This window comes from Morone saxatilis, unplaced genomic scaffold (assembly GCF_004916995.1).
Source record: "Morone saxatilis isolate NCDOM2014 unplaced genomic scaffold, NCSU_SB_2.0 Contig10, whole genome shotgun sequence".
Classification (NCBI taxonomy): domain Eukaryota; kingdom Metazoa; phylum Chordata; class Actinopteri; family Moronidae; genus Morone; species Morone saxatilis.
Window position 1 is genome coordinate 16,753,725 of NW_023339652.1, and position 20,542 is coordinate 16,774,266.

General features: G+C 40.1%; 1 protein-coding gene across 3 annotated transcripts in view; it reads left to right on the forward strand.

Moving 5' to 3' along the window:
- Nucleotides 1-20,542, forward strand: part of kcnc2 (potassium voltage-gated channel, Shaw-related subfamily, member 2) — a gene marked incomplete at its 3' end in the record, with an annotated part of 86,304 nt that overhangs the window by 59,921 nt on the left and 5,841 nt on the right. For all 3 annotated transcript variants that reach the window (XM_035679785.1, XM_035679769.1, XM_035679777.1), the window contains 2 exon segments: nucleotides 14,421-15,354; nucleotides 17,798-17,968. In XM_035679785.1, coding sequence (XP_035535678.1) covers nucleotides 14,421-15,354; nucleotides 17,798-17,968 — 1,105 coding nt within the window.

Genomic DNA, 20,542 nt, shown 5'->3' on the forward strand with positions numbered 1-20,542 from the left:
CAGCACTGAGTCTTGTTTGCAGGCCACAAACACCCAAGCCTCCACGAAGAGCGCTGGGCTTTGATGCCAATGGTGCCAAATGCAGTGCAATGGTAGTTTTATACGTGAAAACTTTGCTTAATGCGCTACTGAGCTTTCACAAATGCATTGTTTCAATTTGCTGGTATAGGACACCCTATACCTTGCCTGCAAGTTGGAACCCAGGGACAAAAAATATCAAAAAATCAGTCACTACTTCTGAAAAAGCGTAATTTCTGTGAGTGCACTGTAACAGAGCAATATTCACTCAGAGCATCTCTCATGTGGAGTTTGGCAGCTGGGCAGTAAGAGGACACATGCCACCCCAGTGGAATTCACTCCCTTGTTAACACCAATGATATTTACTGGTCAGTTTAACTATGTGATGATGGGGCAAGCTCTAAAAATGCTGGATCCGGCTCTTCTTTTCACGCAGCTTGTTAGATTTTAGAGATTAACTTCTGCCTGCCGGTAAATGCCCACGATTTAAACTCCAGGTCCCCAGTTTGTAATTCAGGCCAGAGATCACTTTGTACAACCACAAGTGTACAATTGGTCAAATGCTCCTTTACTGGAAAAAAACAGCAACCAGTCAAGAGCCTGATAAAACTGAGTGATAATCAAAGATCCTCAATCATATGTATTTTTATGGGCTAAGGATGTGGTCGTCACCATAAACATTTGTTGCTTCATTTTACGGACTATAAAGCCATTTATCCTGCAATTACCACACCTGCATCCACACATTGTCTGCACAGGTCCTTCTCCTTTTCCACTTCCCAATAATGTCATGATAATGTCACAGATACAGCATTTAACATACCAATTTATAAACATTTGTGAGTCCTGCGTACACACTGCATGTATGAATATATATTGATTTAACCAAGTCTCATACAATGCTGGAGGTTACCACATTGTTTGGGTATCAGCTCCTGCAGCAGAGCATGATGGAGAACAGGATTTTAAAATCTGCCTTTCTGTTGACCCTTCGAGTCTCTGAGTAAATGAAGGCGACAGTGGCTGGCAGGGATTTATTTGTCTGTACCTCAGCCTTCCCCCCCTTCCAACACCGACTTCACCGACTTAAAGTGACAATGAATTATTCAAATTAGAACGCCTGAAAATTTTTGATAGGCTATTTTTAGTCCAGGCATTTGGTTGGTTGCCAAAAGCTATGGGTTTAGAAGGGTTCCCCGAGTGAGCTGGCTGTCATGTCACAGTGAGCTGTATAATGAGGACGGGGAGGAAGTATGTGTGTGTGAGCGGGAGAGACAGTGACGGAGAGAACGAGGGGAACAGCAAATCCTCCTGTCATGTGGAAACGCTTCTGTGTTTTTGTTCTTTCTTTGGTTAGGAGTCGGGCATGTGTTTTTCGGCGACGCCCGCTGCTCTGTCAGTTGTTGATTCTAAATTAGCGACGAAAACAATTTATTGAAACCCATCCTTTGAGTTGAGTGAGTGACAGCTAACCCCGCTCTTGTTTTGTCATTTGTCTGTACTAAAAACAACAAAAAACTCATTCTTTCATCATGTTCAGAGAAAGGGAGATGGGGGAGTGAGAAAGAGGGGAAACCCTTTCCCTGCCAAAGTGCACAACCGTTTACTTTCCCCACCGCCGCCTCCTCCACCGCCCATTTTTCTTTCCCCTTTGCGATTCACCATCTTCAGCTGTCAAAAAAAAAGGAAAGGAAAAGGTGCCGTTACCATGGCGGCAGCTGATCAAGAGAAAAAGTGCAGCCCTGTGTACGACAAAAACATGCTTTTGTTTGGGGACTTCATTTTAATGTAGGGCAATTCATTACTAGCCTCCTATTCTTTCCTGTCTCTGATATTTCCTGGGACTCATCACTGTCCTCCCAGGCACTCACTTTATTTTTATCTTGCTTTATTTAATAAAAGAAATATCATCCAGCCTTGTCTCTATAGAATAAGGCTGAGATGGAAATCAATTACTTGGCGGTTTAATTATGTATGCACTACGATGGTCTTTAAATGAGCCATTCAGCTAACGTTGATTTAACCACTGTTTAATTTTAGAATGGGGAGCTCAATGTGACAGAACTTGCAAATACAGACATCATGTCTGTTTCCCAGCCTGCACCGTTCTCCTCCTACAGGCTGGCTCCGTTATCACACAGCATGTCTAAGCAGATATACTGGATGTGTGTATAGCTAATGGCCTGGACTCTTAAGAAGACAGTCATCAAAAGGTTCTGTAGCCCCACAGGACCTTTTAAGAGGTCCTTCATTTCAAACACCAGTGTGCATACAAGCTTTACTCAAACCCACAGAAGTATCTGAGGATACCACGTAATGTATGTTAGTCTTTATGATGCACAAGATATGATGATGCACTAAGAGAATAATTTTTCACCTCCTCAGTGCACTTCATTTGTATTGTGTGTATTTAGCAGACTGTCCTATCCAGAGTGAATCACAATGAGTGCAGCAGTAAGAAACAACATGAATAAACATAAGAACCCATGAGCCACTTTCCCCTTCATTCACACTTCAAAGGTCACAGAAGTGAATAAGAAAAACGAAGTTGTTATTGACTTCTTTATTGTCTATGATTTAGTAGTTAGTGAAAGACCAAATAGAGAGTACTAGACCATCTCCAGTTGTGATCACCAGATTCAGTGTCTCAACCCAGCATGTCTTGCTGCATTGCATTCTGGTATATGGATGTCACTGTTGGTGGAGAAAATGTTCTTTTCCTGTGTGACTGGTGAATGATTCTGAGTGACTGACAGTGGTGTGTAGATGCTGTATGTAGTGGTTGCCCCAGGGATTTAAACCTATTAATAAAATGTGTGTGAGCGTGTGTGTGAGTGTGTGGCTTTCATCACCCCTCCTCCTTAGAGTCTAAGAGGCACGCAGGTGACAAAGACAACAGAAGGAGCTGCACGTACACATGTGACCGCAGACACCAGCCTGTTTCTTTGTGTGTATGAGTGCGAGGAGGGTGCCTTTAAACATAAGCATGTTTGAAGCAATTTATTTAAACTTGACTCATATACCATTGTTTTGTTTGGCCAGATAAGAGAAGAGAAATATAAACGCTGTCAGTGGCAACAATTGATCTGGTTACCACACCCATGTTGGAGGGAGGTTGTCAGGGTGAGTGGTGGCCTTACAATAAAGTTTCTTAATAAAGTTTCTTAATTATGTTAATATAAAATGTAATTACACTTTTTCCTATATATTTGTATGACGCTCCTTCATACTCAGTAAACACATTAGTAGTATTTATGTGTATCTGGACCAAATTTGTCTGCTTATGCTGTAAACATTGCTTTGCCAATTCATGCAGAAGGCAATTAGTTATATGTACGTCACTCAAGTGCAAGACTGTCAGAGAAGATAGATGAAAAGAAGATAAAGCCAATTAATCACATAACCAAACATTTAACAGCAGTTTAGTTCAAAATTAGGCACATTTGTCTTTGGTTAACATAAGACTTAGGATAAGAGTTTAAAGGTTATATATATGAAATTCACTTGTTACTAGATGTCGCACTAGAGAGTTAGATGAGGAAATAGCAATGAAACAGGCTTCAGTGGCTGCCATGTAACATTAGCTAATCCTTGGCATCAAATATGCTGTCAAAGTACATGCTTGTTTTTGCCTCTGACAGGCTCAGATTGTTATTCTAAGTGTCTGACAACATTATGGTAAGGAAATAGGCCTTTGTGTAACCAGAAACATCCTTAATATCACTATCACATGCCACCAGACTCCATAAACAAAGACAGTAATTTTACCTCGCATATTACACCGTAACTTCATTCAAAGTGGACAGAAACTGTTCCAACAATCGCCAACTCTGGCTTGGTCAAAATAAATCCTTAATTCACTCTAGCATTGTAGAGGTTTTACTAGTATGAAGAACATCCAGCTGCTCAGAAAGCTGAGCCTAACGTCATTAGGTCAGGGTAAAATGCTCAGCTATAGTTAGCAAAGCTAATTGGATTCAGTTTTTTTCCAACTCCGTCCAGCTGCCAAAACCTCAACCTGTTGGGATCACAGGTTGCCAAAACTCATAAACAATCAGCTGTGCAGACTATTTGACTTTTGTTTACAAGCCCTGGTTCATTGGTTACTAGGCAACATGAATAGGTAGGGAGGGAGAGAAGGGGCAGTCATAGAGAAGGAGAGAGAGATGCTCCTGTCATTAAGTAGGTGATCTGTGTCGCTCCCTGGTGTGTTGTCAGTATTGTCATTGCTTTGAAGAGACACAACACTACTGAGTGACAGACACAGAGCAACAGACGGAGGGATATCTCTTGCCGGGGGTCTTTGCTTCCAGCTGGAGCTGAGCTCTGAGTCTGTGTGGGAGAGAGAGACACAAACAGAAAATGGCTCTGGTTGTGTGCATCCTTATTTCTGCACATATATCCAGTGAAGAAAGACCTTATCTGGATGTAATTTACAAGTTCGATACTGACCGACAAGAATGCAGATTAGGATATGTGTTGCATTATGAAGATAAGATTGGTACCACTTTGTAAACCTTTATAGAAAGGTGCATTCATTGATTTTTTTTTGGCCACTTGGGGGCAGCAGAACATGCTGGCCCCTAATATATGATATATTATACATACATTATCTTAAGTTGTTAGCAATCAGTTATTTGCAAATCCAGAACACACAGAGCAACATTAGCATCCATTCACAGTCATGTTTTTGGTGAGCTGACAAAAGTCCAAAAGTCTAATATTCACTCTCCTTTAAGCTCTGTTTGCTTCTCCTGAGAAAAATATCTGTCCCATTAGCTGATAAATGCTCCACAACTAAACGTTGGTGAACCATTACTAAGTACTTACTCACTGACTAATAAGTCTACTGTTATATTTGTTAGTAATTCATTAATAAGGGGTCACTGGAAAAGTTAACGAGTCTGCAATTACAAAGCCTAATAATTCCTTAATGAAGGGTTTTTACAACAGTCCACTCCGTCACTCAGTTCTTCTGTTAGAGGATGAATTAAAGAACACATAAAAAGTCAAAGGCCCTCTCATGCTGGAGCAGAATAAACACCAGCCAAAGCAACCCAAAAGTTGTTAGAATAATGGCTTTAAAGCCTTAGACTTAAAGTAATTAGTAACAACTAAAAACTGTATTTGAAAAAAATACCGTGATATCTACATGAGCTAAAAATGTGGGTGCTAAGGCTGTAGGTGGGCAGAGCATTACACTTAGGCTGTCTTTGCATACTGAATAGTGATGTATGCGTTGATGTAGACGTGCAGTTTAACACGTCTGCCGACTTTATGTGTGTACACAGTGGAAAAGCCCTAAATCCAGATTGAAATTATAACTGGGCAATCATGCAGAAACAGAAGGCAAACCACATACGAGCTCAAACCCCCAAACCCCACAGGTTTAATTATGTCAGTGTGTGGACATGTGTGTGTGTCTGAGATCCTCTTGGACTGTGTTAGCACCTCCGGGGTCCCCTCAGCTTGATGATGTCACGGCGGCTTACAGAGGGCCAAAGCAGCTTGGTAGTGGATGGTGGTCTCAGGCCAGGATCAGCATCAACTCATAGTGTCAAACAGATGGTGGCAGTCCCAAGGAGGTTGGGGCGGCGAACACTCTGATTGGCCGATCCAGCAGGGCGTCTTCTGAAACAGAGCCTGAGCAGAGTGGTGGGCTGCCTGGTTGTGCGTGTGGGGGGGATTTTTCAGTGGGAGGATGCCAAGGTTTGCCTATCCAACGTGTTGCTGTGCCAACAGATGAAGGGATGTACGGAAAAAATGTGTGACCCATGAGGGTCGTTCTGTTTTTAGCTTTCTGAGTGAGTGTTGAAGCTACCAGGATTTACCACAGAATATTTCAAATACTGGTCGGGTTCAATTTAAGATTCATTCTCAGTCACAGGATGACAAATCACTTTATAGCTTGGCAGCTAATTTCCCTGACTAAAATACACATCCCCTAACAATTAAAAAACTCAATATCTCTATTACTGTTTTACTATATAAAGGCTTGGTTTAAAATGAAAAAAACAACATACACTGTCTTTTTGCTAATATATTTTTTTAATGATTTTTTTCAAATGCTGAGCTTGCAGAGTCTCCCACAGCGTATGATGATGTGAAGGCACTCCTGAAATAAATAGCGCCTCCGCTAACAGGAGAAATTGTTCCATTCTTATGAAACTTTTATGAATTTAAATAAGCAGAGGCACTGATTTACACAACAAAGGTCACATATTTAAAGAGTGACTGTTTAGACAATCATCTTGTAAATACATTGATAGAGACTTAATGAGTCAGGATGTGTCTGATTCAGCTCAGTAGGTGACACTGACTGGATCACATTGTACATTTACTTTGCAGTAATTATTTACAGCAGCACGTCGCAGTAAAAGTTTTACAAAGTGGAACATTCACAATCAGGTTGGATGTGAGAGGAGAAAGTCACTGCTACACTGCCGGTCTGACACCAAGCTGAGGTTAGTTTGATTATCACTAGCTGGACACACATTTTACCCAACAGTCTGTTGCAAGTTAAAGTTTAAGTTTAAGGTTAGATATTATTAAACAGTTGTAGAGCTGCAACTAATGATTGTCGTTATTGATTAATCTGTCAATCATTTTCTCGATTAATTGATTAGTTTTTTGTTCCATAAAATGGTGAAACTATGTTGATTACTGTTTCCCAAAGCCCAAGGTGACATCCACAAATGTTTTGTTTTGTCCAGAAAGATATTCAGTTATACAGGACAAAAGAAACCAGGACATATTTAACACATATGAGAAGCTCCAATCAATTATCAAAATAGTTGGTGATTAATTTAATACTTGACAACTAATCGATTAATCGACTAATTGCTGCATCTAAACTCATTAATCTCTGGTGCTAACGGATCTCGAACCTTGTATCTCTGTATTCATATACTGAAATCACATTGCTTTTTCCTTCTGTGTAATGACATTATTTTATAGTGTATGAAGATGTGTACAGGTTAAGATGATATGGGGATATGAGTAACTTTTATATACTCAAATAGCATTGTGATTACCAGAGGTCTTGCTAAATTGTTTTGGAGGCTTACTTGATCTACCCCAGTTTAATCCATCTTTATTTATTTGTGGAATATGTTGTATGTTCTAGAAAATAAAGGGACCGGAGGCTGCAGGTTAGTCACCTTTGATTTATCACTGATCATTGACAGGCCACTTCATCCACCGTAACCTGCAGACCACCAAGTTTTTTTCCTTTCCATTTATGTCTAATGCTAAGTCCATGCCGGTGCATCAGTCACATGTTTACAACCTGAGGCTGCATAGCTCCAGTGTCAGCGCCCTTGCCCGCCGGCTCTGGCAGCTCCAGGCCAAGTGGCAGATGTAATCCGTTGGGGAATCGAGCGATCGAAGCTGTTTGATCTGGCATTTTCCTCATGTCTCTTCCCTTGGCCGCGGACAGGCAGAGTTCCAGGGAGTGGCAGAGGCGTCTTCTGAAAAATTATGTGATTATGAGGAAGGCCTCCCTGCTTCAGGACTGACAGCGATCACGTCCCATCAGTGTTTGGAGAGGTGATAGGGCTGCTGACTGAATCTGTTAAATCCTAATAAATCACTCTGTTTGTACAGTACATCTGAAAAGATACAAAGAGCCTGTAAAAGAAACATTGAAAGAATATTTCTGTCATTTCCAGTTACAGTGTGTCTTCTTTATTGCCATTTAATTGTCTCTACATTACATATACCTGTTATTTTGAAACAGATGTCATGTGCTGTCATTCTGTCCAGTTTTTCTTCACTAACGATTCAGAATCAGAATCACTTTATTGGCCAGTTATGTGCACACATACAAGGAATTTGACTCAGGTTTTTCGTTGCTCTCAATGTACAAACACAGGCATAAATAAACAGGATTTAACGAGGACTAACGCAGCATGGATGTGGTAATAACTTGTGTAAGGAAACATGTTTATGATTGATTCCTTCCTGAAGGAGACTTCCTGCTCTTCCTGTGGGTGTTGAGTGACTGATAGGAATCTGAGCTTAATATGATGCTGCACAGATATGAAAACATTCAACTCGAGCACAATGAAATAATGCTGGAAGAGAAACTGGCAAAACAAAATGAAGGTTTTATGTTTATTGTGTTTACTGCAAAACATCTACCCAGTTGTTATGCATAGCGAATAAGAATGAACAGCAAATGGTTTCTTGTAAGGGGAGAAAAAAAGAGCCTTGATATTTCAGTCACACTTAAAGCAAGTATAATGCCTTGCTAGTTGCCCATGGAGACTGAATGGTCATTGCAGTCTGCAATACAAACATGTTGGACAGAACAAACCTGTTCTGACAGTCTTGTTGTTATTAGTGTGCTAAAAATTTACAATTTGCCCTTAGCAAAGGTGGTGGTGTTATTGAAATCAAAGCGGTTTATCATCTTGGGAACATTAACGCGCTCAACAAATTTCATGGCAATCTGTTCATTAAACAGATTACGAGATATTTTGAGTTGTGGAAACCTCACAAGGCAGCTGGACTTGCCAGATCACGAAATGATGCGAGAATCCATCTTCCCAGGCTTCAAGCTATGTGCTGGTGTCCAAACCACAGTGGTTCAGACCAATTACTGGCAGCTACAGCATGAGCACTGAAGGCTTTTGTCCATGGAAACATGTTTTCTCTCTATGTTATATTGTTTGTTGATCTGATTGGTTGGAGTTTGCTTGTGATACACACATGGTTCATCTAATCACATACCAAGTATTTTCTTAAAGTGCCTGCCCTTTTCTAAACAGTTTCTAGAGATGACTTCCCAGATGGTTCTGTGTAACAAACCCTCTGGCCAGTGTTGGGAGTAACGGCGTTTAAGTATAACGGCGTTACTAACGGCGTTATTTTTTACTTTTCCCATCGTTGCAACGCCGTTACCGTTACTGAGAATGTAAAGTGGCGCGTTACTACAGTTTGGTTGGGTGTCATGCTTCCTGACAGTCCACACATCATGTTGCCGGGATGGAGAGCAGCGGTGGGGATGGTGCAATGCGAGTGATGATTGCCTCGGATGGGCAAGTCACCGCTGTGCTCTCTGCCACGGCTCTACGCTCTAGCCCTATAAACAGCAAGACGAGAGCAAGATGGGCGACGAGCAGGAAATCAGGGAAGGTACGTTTTCAAACTGAGAGTACCGACATACTTTCTCGCTACGAAGTTAAAGGCAAAGAATGTTTATGTAAATGCACGCTATCCCAGGAAAAAGGATACTTTATTTTTTTTTAAATAATTTTATTTTCTATGCCTATTGCTGGTTATGAGTGTCAAATAAATACCAAATGTTCTAAATACTGTATATAGTGTTTTTATTCTCATTTCAGTTAATTATAAACATCTTTGATCTTATAGAAGATTGTTAGAATGTAATAGCGTTATAGAACATAAGAAAATAACGTCCAGTACTTTGCTGAGTAACTAATACTTTTACAATGTAGTACTGAGTTACTACTCAATTACTTTTTGGGGAAGTATTTCTAACTATTAACTAACTTATTTTTAAAGTAAGATGCCCAACACGGCCTCTGGCACAGTCACGTAAGGAAATTTACAAGGTTGGTCCTTGGAAAAATTATATCATTCCAGGTTTCATGAACCCTGACTAAAGAACAGACAGTCTCTGGAGCCCCCCCCCCCCCCACTGCAGTTTGAGCCTATCCTCGTGGATGGACGATAGACGTGGTAATCAGTGAAATCAGCCTCTTTAATGATTGTTTATGATGAAGCCCTGCATGCACGTGGCTCTTTACAGTGCATGTTGATAGTCAGACATGAAGGTCACAGGTTTGACCTCCGCAACAGGCACCCTGGCCATTATCAGCTGTGACAATGAGCGAGAAACTCCAAAGCTGAAAGCCCTAAATGTAATGAAAAAGACGGCTGAATAATAAGGCGAGTCCTTGGGCTAAATTAGATCTGCATTGTTCAGAGATGGACCGTCTGTGCTACATCCGCCCCACGCTGCCTTCAAAGAGCGATTTATAAAAGTACAAGACTTATTTAGCATGCGGTTGTGTGTGTGTGCTGGAAATCAGGATGTGAAGAAGCATGTGCCTGTTGCAATCACATGGTAGAGCAGCGCCTTTGCATTTTTAATGGCTATCATAAATAACCTTGTGAGGTTGTGTGTTTTTAAACGAGTGTGTGCAGCTGCATGTTAGTCTACCGTGCTTGTTTCATGTGACATGATTCAGCTGTTGCAGGCCGGCGTGGACTGGGGAGATGATGTATCCTCACTCGGCAGACGTGAACACAACAAAATTACAGCCCAGCACGAGACAGCAGTTGTCATTAGTTGGCGCAGCATCCGAGCAGCCAAAAAGAAACGGCTCAGGTAGTCCAGCTGTTCGTTTCAACCAGTGTCACGATGAGAGGGAGGCAGAGATAAAGACACAGTGAGGGGTGAGATGAGCAGTAGGAGGAGGATTGCTGTATTAGGAGGTTACAGGTTAAAGGCAAAGTCCCCCCTAAAACACCTCTAATACTTTAATCAAAGCTGTCAGCAGTGCACCTTGCATTTCTGAGATTATTTCATTGTTAGGTGGTGCATTATTTTTGTATTTCTTATAGAGCTGCAACAGTTAGTTAATTAATCGATATTATGTCAGCTATTTAATTAATCGCCAACTGTTTTTTTTTAAAGAAGAGAAAGAAAAAATGTCCACAGCTTAGGCCTCCCAATTGTGGATATCTTTTGTTTTACTTAGTCCTCTAAGACAGTATGTTATGCATTGTTTGAAGTTATAAATGTAGAGGAACAAATATATACAATATCTTTTCAGTAATTGATTAAAAATACATACAATGAATTGTTTTAAAGGTACACTCCCTATTATGGCCTACAGCAAAAACAAATTCCAAATTTTCCTGCAGTGTTCTAAACTTGAATATCTTTGGGTTGTGGACTAAACAAGACATTTAAGGATGTCACCTTGGGCTTTGGGAACCAGTAATCAACATTTTTCACCATTTTCTGACATTTTCAGGACCAAACAACAAATCGATCTCAATTTTCAATAATGAAAATAATTGTTAGTTGTAGCCATAGTTTCTTGTCAGCAATTAGACAATGTGGTTCTGCGTCATTTAGAATGGATGGTAGAGATAGGAAAGAGTTCCATGTTTACAACTTGAGAAAATTCTCAAGGCGGTTTTACAACAGAGTTTGATGTGTGAGTGTTAAAAACCTTGCATTGACCATAGCACTATCCATTAAATCTGAGGCATCCATATTTGTCTGACTTTGGAGGCACTTTCATATTAGTAAAGACCCTGGAAATATAAGCGATTTGCAGTCGTAAATACAACTTGAATATTGACAGCATTAGTTCCTTGAAATGAAAAGGTAAAGTTTTCTACTAGACTGATGCTATATATTTATTTATGTCATACAGTATATTCACTGCTTGTTAAAGTAAAGATGTTTTGCATGGTTATGACTGACAGTCATCCCCTCTGAAGGTAGACTATGTAAATGTGGAAGTTCTTCAGTCTCAAAAAACAAATGTGAGAACAATAAATCGTTTTTTACCTACCTTCACAGTATGAGTGTGAAAGTGCTGCTCTTGCCAGTTACTTGCTAACTTCTTCTAAAACATAAGAAACTGTTAAAGTAGAATTTTAGTCAGGATATTTAAAAAAGGGAGACTGGTTTTAAACAGAACATATGTATGTAGGTATGTAATGGAAATAAACTAAAGTTTAAACAGATCTTCACTAAAGTGAAAATGTGCTTAGTTTTTCAAGTGTATTGTTGGAGCAGTTGATAACAGCACAAAGCAGTCAGCGTGGGTTTTGTGATTTTGCATTTTGATGACTTTATTAATATTATTTAACTTTATTTCCTGTAACAGGTTCTACATCATCACAATGTCATATTTATTTACAAAAGTGGTAAAAAAAAAAGTCTAATCCTTTACACACAGTACACTGTTCTGCACAGTGTTACTGCGCAGGTTTATGAGCGAGAAACAGCAGAAATAGTGTCTTGTTTGCTTCCGCCTACAACCTATCAGTCTATAAAAGAGATCTTAACAGCAGCCTCAATAGACCCAATGCAGTTCAGTCACTAGCCATGTTAGAGCTAGAAACATGAAAACCTGGGTGATGGTCTAACTACATACACTACTATTGTATGTTGCCTACAACCAAATGTATGGAAAATGGGCGAAACATCAACAGAAATTACAAGTTCAGTGTTTATAAAAGACATGCAAATAACACAAAACTTTTGCCAAAGGTGTTTGTCAATGTTTTGTGAAATGGCTTTTAATGCAGAGAGATTGAAGAATGCATTCAGTGTTATCATATACTGGAAATTTCATTGAATTGAATGTAGAAAGTTGATGGTGGTAAGTAACTTCTGAATAATGTTGAGTACCAATGTCACACTGTCATTCTGCAACATGCTAAGGCTTTTTGCCAGTGACAAACACATGCACTTATAAAACAATAAAGACATAATGTATAATGTATGAAGAGAGCGCATGCTAACAGCAGTCGAGTCGAGTGCACGCACACAGTTCAGGAGCAGGGCGACCCAAATAGTGGCAATGATATTTTGAGAGTGTGTGAGTCATGCAATCCAAAAACAAGGCAGGGTGTGAAACGACTTCTTTAGAGCTCAGTAGGCAGAGCACACCAGTGGAGAGATTGTGGGAGGAAGGTGGAGAAGGAGCATAGTAGGCTGCATGTGTGGAAATCTGCTCCGTCTAGCTCTCGGAGAAAGACGTGGATGTTTGCAGATTCAGCCTGAGCATCTTCCAGGGCAGCGGAAAAAGCTGGATGCTCTGCATCTGACAGGTGGTTCCATAAACACTTCCCAAAAGAAGGCCAAAACCAAACAAGATCTGTTTAGTGGTAAAAGAAAAATAATAAATAAATAAATAAAATCTGTGTATGACTCATCATCTAATACTGTTACCATACAGCTTCAGCTGCAGTGTATCAACATGCTATCATTTTGCCAACCAAAGATCAAAGTTATAAGCTATAATTATGATTCTTTGGAATATAACTTTCTATTAATAACAGGCTTATGTGGTAGTACTTTATATTGACGCATTCTGCAATTAGAGGACCAGTCGGTAGGATTTAACTGAATATAGCTTAGCCTTCCAAGTGAGAAACTGGTAGCTGCAAAACTCACAAAAAAACCTGAAAGGCCCCATCACCTTGTCTCTCCCCTATCACCTTGCCTAAAGCTGGTGAGTTTATTGGCTCCTAATAAAAGGTCCTTATTTCTATGCATTCCTTCCTGTTAGCACAAAATATGAATGAATGGGTTATCAAATAGCCCCCAAGAGGATTATTTAAGTGTCCCTGTGTCTGCCTGCCTTTGGACACTGTTACCCAGACACAATGGGGACGAGTGAGAAAAGACGGCTTTCATTTGGAGCCAATTTAAGATGGTAGCACCTGTGTTGTGCTCTATATTGAGGCACAAAAAAAGTTCACAGACTGTGCTGGAGACGACAGAATGTTGCTAGTAATGACGATAACAATCTGTATCCAGCAGAAGTGCATCAGCACATTTGTTAAGAAGGTTTAGTAGACTTGCAACCAATTTCCCACCAAACTATAGACTATATAAAAAAATGGACATAGTCTCTCTGTTTTACAGTAAGAATAAATATTGGGTTGTCAAGTTGTGGAATGGCTACATAACTCACTTGATCTTTTTAGTTGCTCTTTAAATGATCAAGCTAAAATGTGTTTATTGACAAACATTTAACTGCATATAACTGCATACACAATTATTTACAGCAGAGGTTCTATCTTATGTGTTGGTTTATATGTATGCACCTATCCCTGTCCCAAAGGAATAGATTTACAGCCTCAAATAATGTAGTTCCCAGCCTGGCAGTCGCAAGATATATCTGAATCATTGTTTTTCTCTTGTTTATTGAGATGTGACATGACTTAATATGCTATAAGAGACAATAGGAGATTTACACAAATCCACAAAATGCAAAAGCAGAAAATAAACACAATGCAAAAATACGCACCTATTTCCAATTCCCCACTGATTCTGAAGTCTTGTGTTTGCTTGGTTGGGTTCAGCTCTTTCCTCTTGCTTAACTGCCAACTGCCCAACATACCAGCAGCAGTAAATTAAATCTGACTGCATCTGCATTCCCGTGCTACATTCCCACCAGGAGCGAGGGGGAAGTGTGTGTTTATTTGTTGCTCTTGCTAATAGATTGCTCTTCTCTCTGGAGTCCATTCAGTTTGATGCAAGTTAATTAAACTTGTCTGAGTTCACTCTCTTCCTCAAGAGTAAATGAATTGATTGATCTTAGTGTACATATCCAGTGTAGCCAGTCAAGGTTCTGTATGTAACGTATGTTTTTCCGTTTTTCTTTTTTCCTCTCCTTTAGTTTATTGCGTTTGCATCGTTGTTCTTCATCCTGGTCTCCATCACCACCTTCTGCCTGGAGACTCATGAGGCTTTCAACACCATCATCAACAAGACTGAGCTGATGCGGAATAGCAGTGTGCCGGACTCTGGCCCGCAGTATGAGATTGAAACTGACCCTGCGCTCACCTATGTGGAGGGCGTTTGTGTCTTCTGGTTCACCATCGAGTTCCTGGTGCGTGTCACGTTCTGCCCGGTCAAGTTGGAGTTTGTTAAGAGTGTTCTCAACATCATCGACTTCGTGGCTATCTTGCCTTTCTACTTGGAGGTAGGGCTAAGTGGCCTTTCTTCGAAGGCTGCCAAGGATGTGTTGGGTTTCCTGAGGGTGGTGCGCTTTGTTCGCATCCTGCGTATCTTCAAGCTAACACGTCATTTTGTGGGGCTAAGGGTGTTGGGCCACACATTACGGGCCAGCACCAATGAATTCCTGCTGCTCATCATCTTCCTGGCGTTGGGAGTCTTAATTTTTGCAACCATGATCTACTACGCCGAACGAATCGGCGCTAGGCCCAATGACCCCACTGCTAGCCTCCACACCAAGTTCAAGAACATCCCCATTGGCTTCTGGTGGGCCGTGGTAACCATGACAACACTGGGCTATGGCGACATGTATCCAGAGACCTGGTCAGGCATGGTTGTGGGTGCATTGTGCGCCTTGGCTGGTGTGCTGACGATAGCCATGCCTGTGCCCGTTATCGTCAATAACTTTGGGATGTACTACTCCCTGGCAATGGCCAAGCAGAAACTGCCCAAGAAGAGGAAGAAACACATCCCTCAGGTGGTGCAGGGAGGGTCCCCTACCTACTGCAAAGCTGATCTCAACACCACCTGCAACAGCACTCAAGGCGACCTTTGCCACGTCAAAGGGAGCAGGGTACTAGAACGCAACCGCTCAGGTAAGATCATATGGGAGAGAAGATTATGAGCAACCGCGCCTCAGTAGTACAGTTCAGGTTACACAGAATTGTCTAGTGACAGCGATCCATAAGGGACCTCATCTCAGGTATAAAGCAGTGGCTATTTGACAGATCCCCCCCTCTGAGACTAGAAATGCTTTTCCCCTGGAGACTCAAGAGCACCACAGCATTTCCCTCACAGAAGACTGAGCTTTTTCACCTTGCAGCCCTCATCTCTGGTTGCCACAGTGATGAGGTAGGTAATGCAAGGTATTGAGAGTAGTAAATGGTTGTGTAAAATAGCTCATACTGATAAGAATTCAGAGTCCTTGTGTCCAAGTCTTTCTTCCAGTAGGTATTGTTCATTTGTTGTTCAAACCGTAGGTGGCTGTTTTTCCCTCTAGGCCTGTGTCAGTAATTTACTCTTACACATCTGATATTGATGGAAATTAGTGTCGACCTCCCTACACTGACTTTCTTTGAATTCTAGAGCAGACATTCCTTAGGGTAGGTGGGCGCTCTGGGCTCTTCAGTTTATTTGTTTATTAGGTTTCAGAATCTTATATTGAATAAGTATAGAATAATTCATGCCTCAACTGAATCACAAACAGTCAATCTGGTTTAGTCGCCTGTGTGATTTCCTTAGAGGTCATTTAAAATATACAGTCTGCAAGTTTACAGTCCTTTTCAATGTCGTTTAGATTGCCTCACACTTTATGTTTCAGTGTGAAAGGTTCAAAACTGTATGTCCAGTCGCATGTCAGTTTCTAGTGTATGTGGATTTACTCTAAGATTAAATTATCTAAGATACATTTAAAACCTTTAAATTAAAAAATTTGTAGTAACCCAAAGAAATGAACCTTTGGTTATTATTGTTTCAAAAATAATCAATGGTAAATCTGCTACTGTTGTGATTGTAAAAAAAAAAAATACTAGTGTTATTTTATCTTTACCTTTTTATCAACCAGTTCTGTGAAAGAAAAGCAAAAATGAATCAATGCTACTAACCAGTACTGTCAGTGTAGCAAAGCCAGCTATTATTCCTCTGTGTCACACTGTAGACCTCTATTGTCATCCAAAAACTATTAAAAACACATTAAATACACACTGATGTCATTTATGACATATTCCATCATTACAATGCACAATGTCATTGTAGTGATGGAGTGTGTCATCCAAATTCAACAGTGTGGCTCTTTTATGTGCTTTTAACAGTTTTTGGACAGGCAATACTGGTTAGTAGGATAAATGCATTGCTGGTGTCAACCTAATCCCTATCTATAATTATGGTGTATGCAGGCATCCCACAAGGGAAGACAGATTTTTATTGTTCTAAAAAAGATACAATGTCTTTCTCATCCACTGGAGCTCCACACACCGTCTGACCTTTGACCTGATGATGCTTGTGACATTTGGCGCAGGCTTTTTATGTTGGAGGCTTTTTGATGTTTGTTGTGACTGTCATTTTCCTGTCACCCACAAACCCTATTCCCTCACCCACAAACCCCCTTTGTCTGCTTATTCTGTATACCACTGAGCATATTCCGCTGGGAAGTACATTTCCCATTCACTGTTCCCTAGAGAGAACGTATTTATGTAACATTTTAGCAGTGACAGGTAGATTTAACGTACACTTTCATATTGTTTGGAAGCAGTGAAATAGTACATTTTGTGGTAATATATCAATAATTCATGCAGATAATTACAACACATTTGCATTTAGTTTCTTTCACTTTTTTTTCTTTTAATTTGTAGAACTGCATAATGTGATGTCTGTTAAAATCACACATTATCAGTTTTCTCCAGAGTGGTATACTGTGCATCAGTAGTATCCACATAAAGGAAAGCCACTTTTCCTTTTAAATCAGGATGTATCTTTTAGGATTAGATTTCAGTAGCCTCTGCATTCAATGGCGATTTCTTTGCAATAAGAAACAAGCATTAAACACTCCAGTGAACAAATCAAATAAATTTTATTTATATAGCCCCAAAAGCCATATCCACTGACTTGAGGTTTTGTGTTATTTTTCACTTCATAGTGGAAATGTTACACTAAAGAAGAGCTTAAGCTAACTCGACCAAAAAAGTTGCTGTGACCAGAAAACTGTTACTGACATTAAAGTTGCACAAGGTTGAAAGCCAGACTGGAGTAAGTTTAGTTCCCTGGCAACTTGTACCTTAGAAGGAAGGGATATGATTAAACCAATATATAACTGTTACATTATCTTATTACTTAGTATCTACTAAAGCTTAAGGGTATTGTAAGTGCATTGATTAAGGCTTTTATATTTATAAGCTCAGGGTTCAAAGCTTAAAACCTTTTTGTTGAGAATATTATTAATTGTATTAATTGTATGAAATAAAGAAACTGTATTTTAAATGTATTACTGGAACCAGTAGAAATATTTCAGATCTCCAACCTGGCCTGTTTGTTTTCTCGCAGTGCTATCAGCAGACTGCAGCGGGGGCAGTGACCTGACCATGTCTCCAGAGGAGAGGGTCCCCATGCGAAGGTCCAGCACCCGGGAACAGGACCGCCGGAGCGGGGGGACGTGCTTCCTGCTTGCTGCTAGTGACTACACTTGCTCTGCGGATGGAGGGCTAAGAAAAACAGGTAACTGCATGTGGAAATTCAATTTCAATTCAACATTAAATAATTCATAGTATGGATGATCATTGTGTTAGTTATTTCATAAAAGTCTTTAAAATCCATGCAATATTTTCTTGTCTTAGAGAATCATTTTGAAATCCATGCTTGCTATTGTGCATTAAGACTGATTCATTAGTCATCACTTATAAGGCTGGGTTAGGTTTCATCTCAAAGGGATCTCCTGTGATCACTAGCTCTATTTTTCAGTATGTGTGAAATATCCTGTGAATGCCTGAATAAACAGTCAGAGCAGTTCATATTTCAGATATGTTTTACCATGAAAATACACGTCAGAGATTAAAAACACAGACATCAGTCAAAATCCTCATCAGCTGATCCGTATCCTTAGTGACTGGGACACCAACATCCCTGGAGGGGGGAAGGCTGTTTGTTCAGGCCTAGTCAGCTCAGGTAACGTAACCTATGGATCTGCTGTTTGCGGCTCTCAGCAGTGACACACAGCAACTTTTTGGGCAATTCTGAGGGGCAATAGTGTCCATGCAGCTGACTCAGAACTGTTGCTTTCTTCACAATTTATTCATGTTTTCTTGTTGCCTGGAAACACTTGAATAAATTTCTGACCCTGTGTCTCACATTTTTGGCTGTTGTCAGGTTCATTGCCCATCTATAGCTCCCAAATAAATAGCCCAGTGTATCATCTGCTCCTAAGGTGATATACACCAGCTGATATTTCCAATACCTTACAATCGGAGGAATTAAAATGGTTCAACTAGTAGATTTTAATCCATCAACTCATAAAACATTTTGACTTCTTCGTTTCTAACACTGCATCAGGCACTCAAATATAGCCTACTGACCATGTAGGTTTGTATGTAACATATCAGACCTGTTATATTATATGTTATATATAATAGTTTCATTAAGACAAAGAAAAAAAAGACGCAAGTTCATGCATTTGTTAAAAGCTTAGTTTTCTTAAGAACAAAAGTCAGAGCCTTACTGACCCCTTTACTAAGCCCCACCCCCTTTGCAACGGTTGCATCTGTCCATCTTTCTGTTCTCGTACAGCACATACACAGTTTACAATGATAATGGATGAGGATTCACCACTCACAATTTCCCAAATGGGTCCTTGACTTTGGATAAAAGCAGTCTTCTCATTTTCATTCTGCCACCATTGAACTGAATTTGTTAGCTGAAGTGATAGTTCTCACTGGCAGACTTTATAACCTGTAGCTAGCTAGACCGTGGTTTCTGGCTCACTTGCATATAAACTAGAGACCTGTGAAAAGGCTGTTAACGGTTTAGTGTGTAACATTTAGGAGGGTCTATTATAGAAATGGAATATAATATTCATAGGTTTGTTTCCATTAGTATATAATCACCTTTTTGTTACCTTAGAGTTAGACGTTTTTATCTACAGAGATAGCAGTTCCTCTTCTATGGAGGCCGCAATGTAGAACCACTATGTTTATACAGTAGCCCAGATATTGGGGGTGTTCGCATTGTTTGCAAAGTTTCGTGGCCACCGTAGTATCTCCTTCACGCTCCCACTACATCCTACATACTGGACCTTCAAATATACATTTGATAGCTACATGCATGTGTGCTCAGTCCTGAAAGAGGATTTTTCTAATATTACTTGTAACCCAACATGATAATGTTATTAGCTAGTTAAAAAAAACACCCCTGTAAGTAACGCAGGGTTAGGTTACTTCTGTAGGTAACTAAGACAAACGCAGGTTCATTTAATCCATTCCTTACACATTTGATCTTGATATGTTTGTTTTGGAATTGCGATGAAACGGACACAACCCTGCTCTAGGCACTTAATATATATTATATTCAGTTACAATCTCACTAGGGCCCCATGCACAACACTTCAGCATGCAGAGAAATGCAAAGCTTGACAGGCCTGCCGTGACTACTTGCGGTTACTCAACTGTAATTTACCAATTGCTGCTTAGAGGAAGGTTTAGCAAACAGTCTATTCCAAGCCCTTTATGTAATGTTGTTACTGTGAATTTAAATTGTATATATATTAATGAAGAAGTCAATTTGCCCAAGTTATACATTATGAGATGGCTGCGGCTCTGGTTGCACAACCACAATGATTCTTGTTTCTGATTGGACAATGTCGAAACTTTGCCGACAAAGTTTACGAACTGTAAAGCTTTATTAAAAATATTATACATTGTTTCCAATGAGAGACATCAATAACAAAATTTGTCTTCAAATTTTGCTGTTAGATTTTGTCCCTATGATCACGCATCACCTTCAGTCTTACAGCAGTGCATCAGTGGAAAGGTCAGACTCAGAGAGGGCTTGACCTTCCAAACACTTTGACCCAAGCTAAAGGTCACCATGAAGTTCACATCTGCTGAATTACCAGAAACCCTTGTTGCTCTTCCATGCGATTTCAAAGGCAGAAAAGGTCATGAACTAAAATGTATGAAGTTGCGCAGCTCACACAGAGGAAATGAGGTCACACTGCAGCTGATTCAAGAGGTTTTCTACGGTGGCCCTGAGGTGCAAATGACAACAGCAAATCAGAAAACACAACAACAAAAGAGAAAA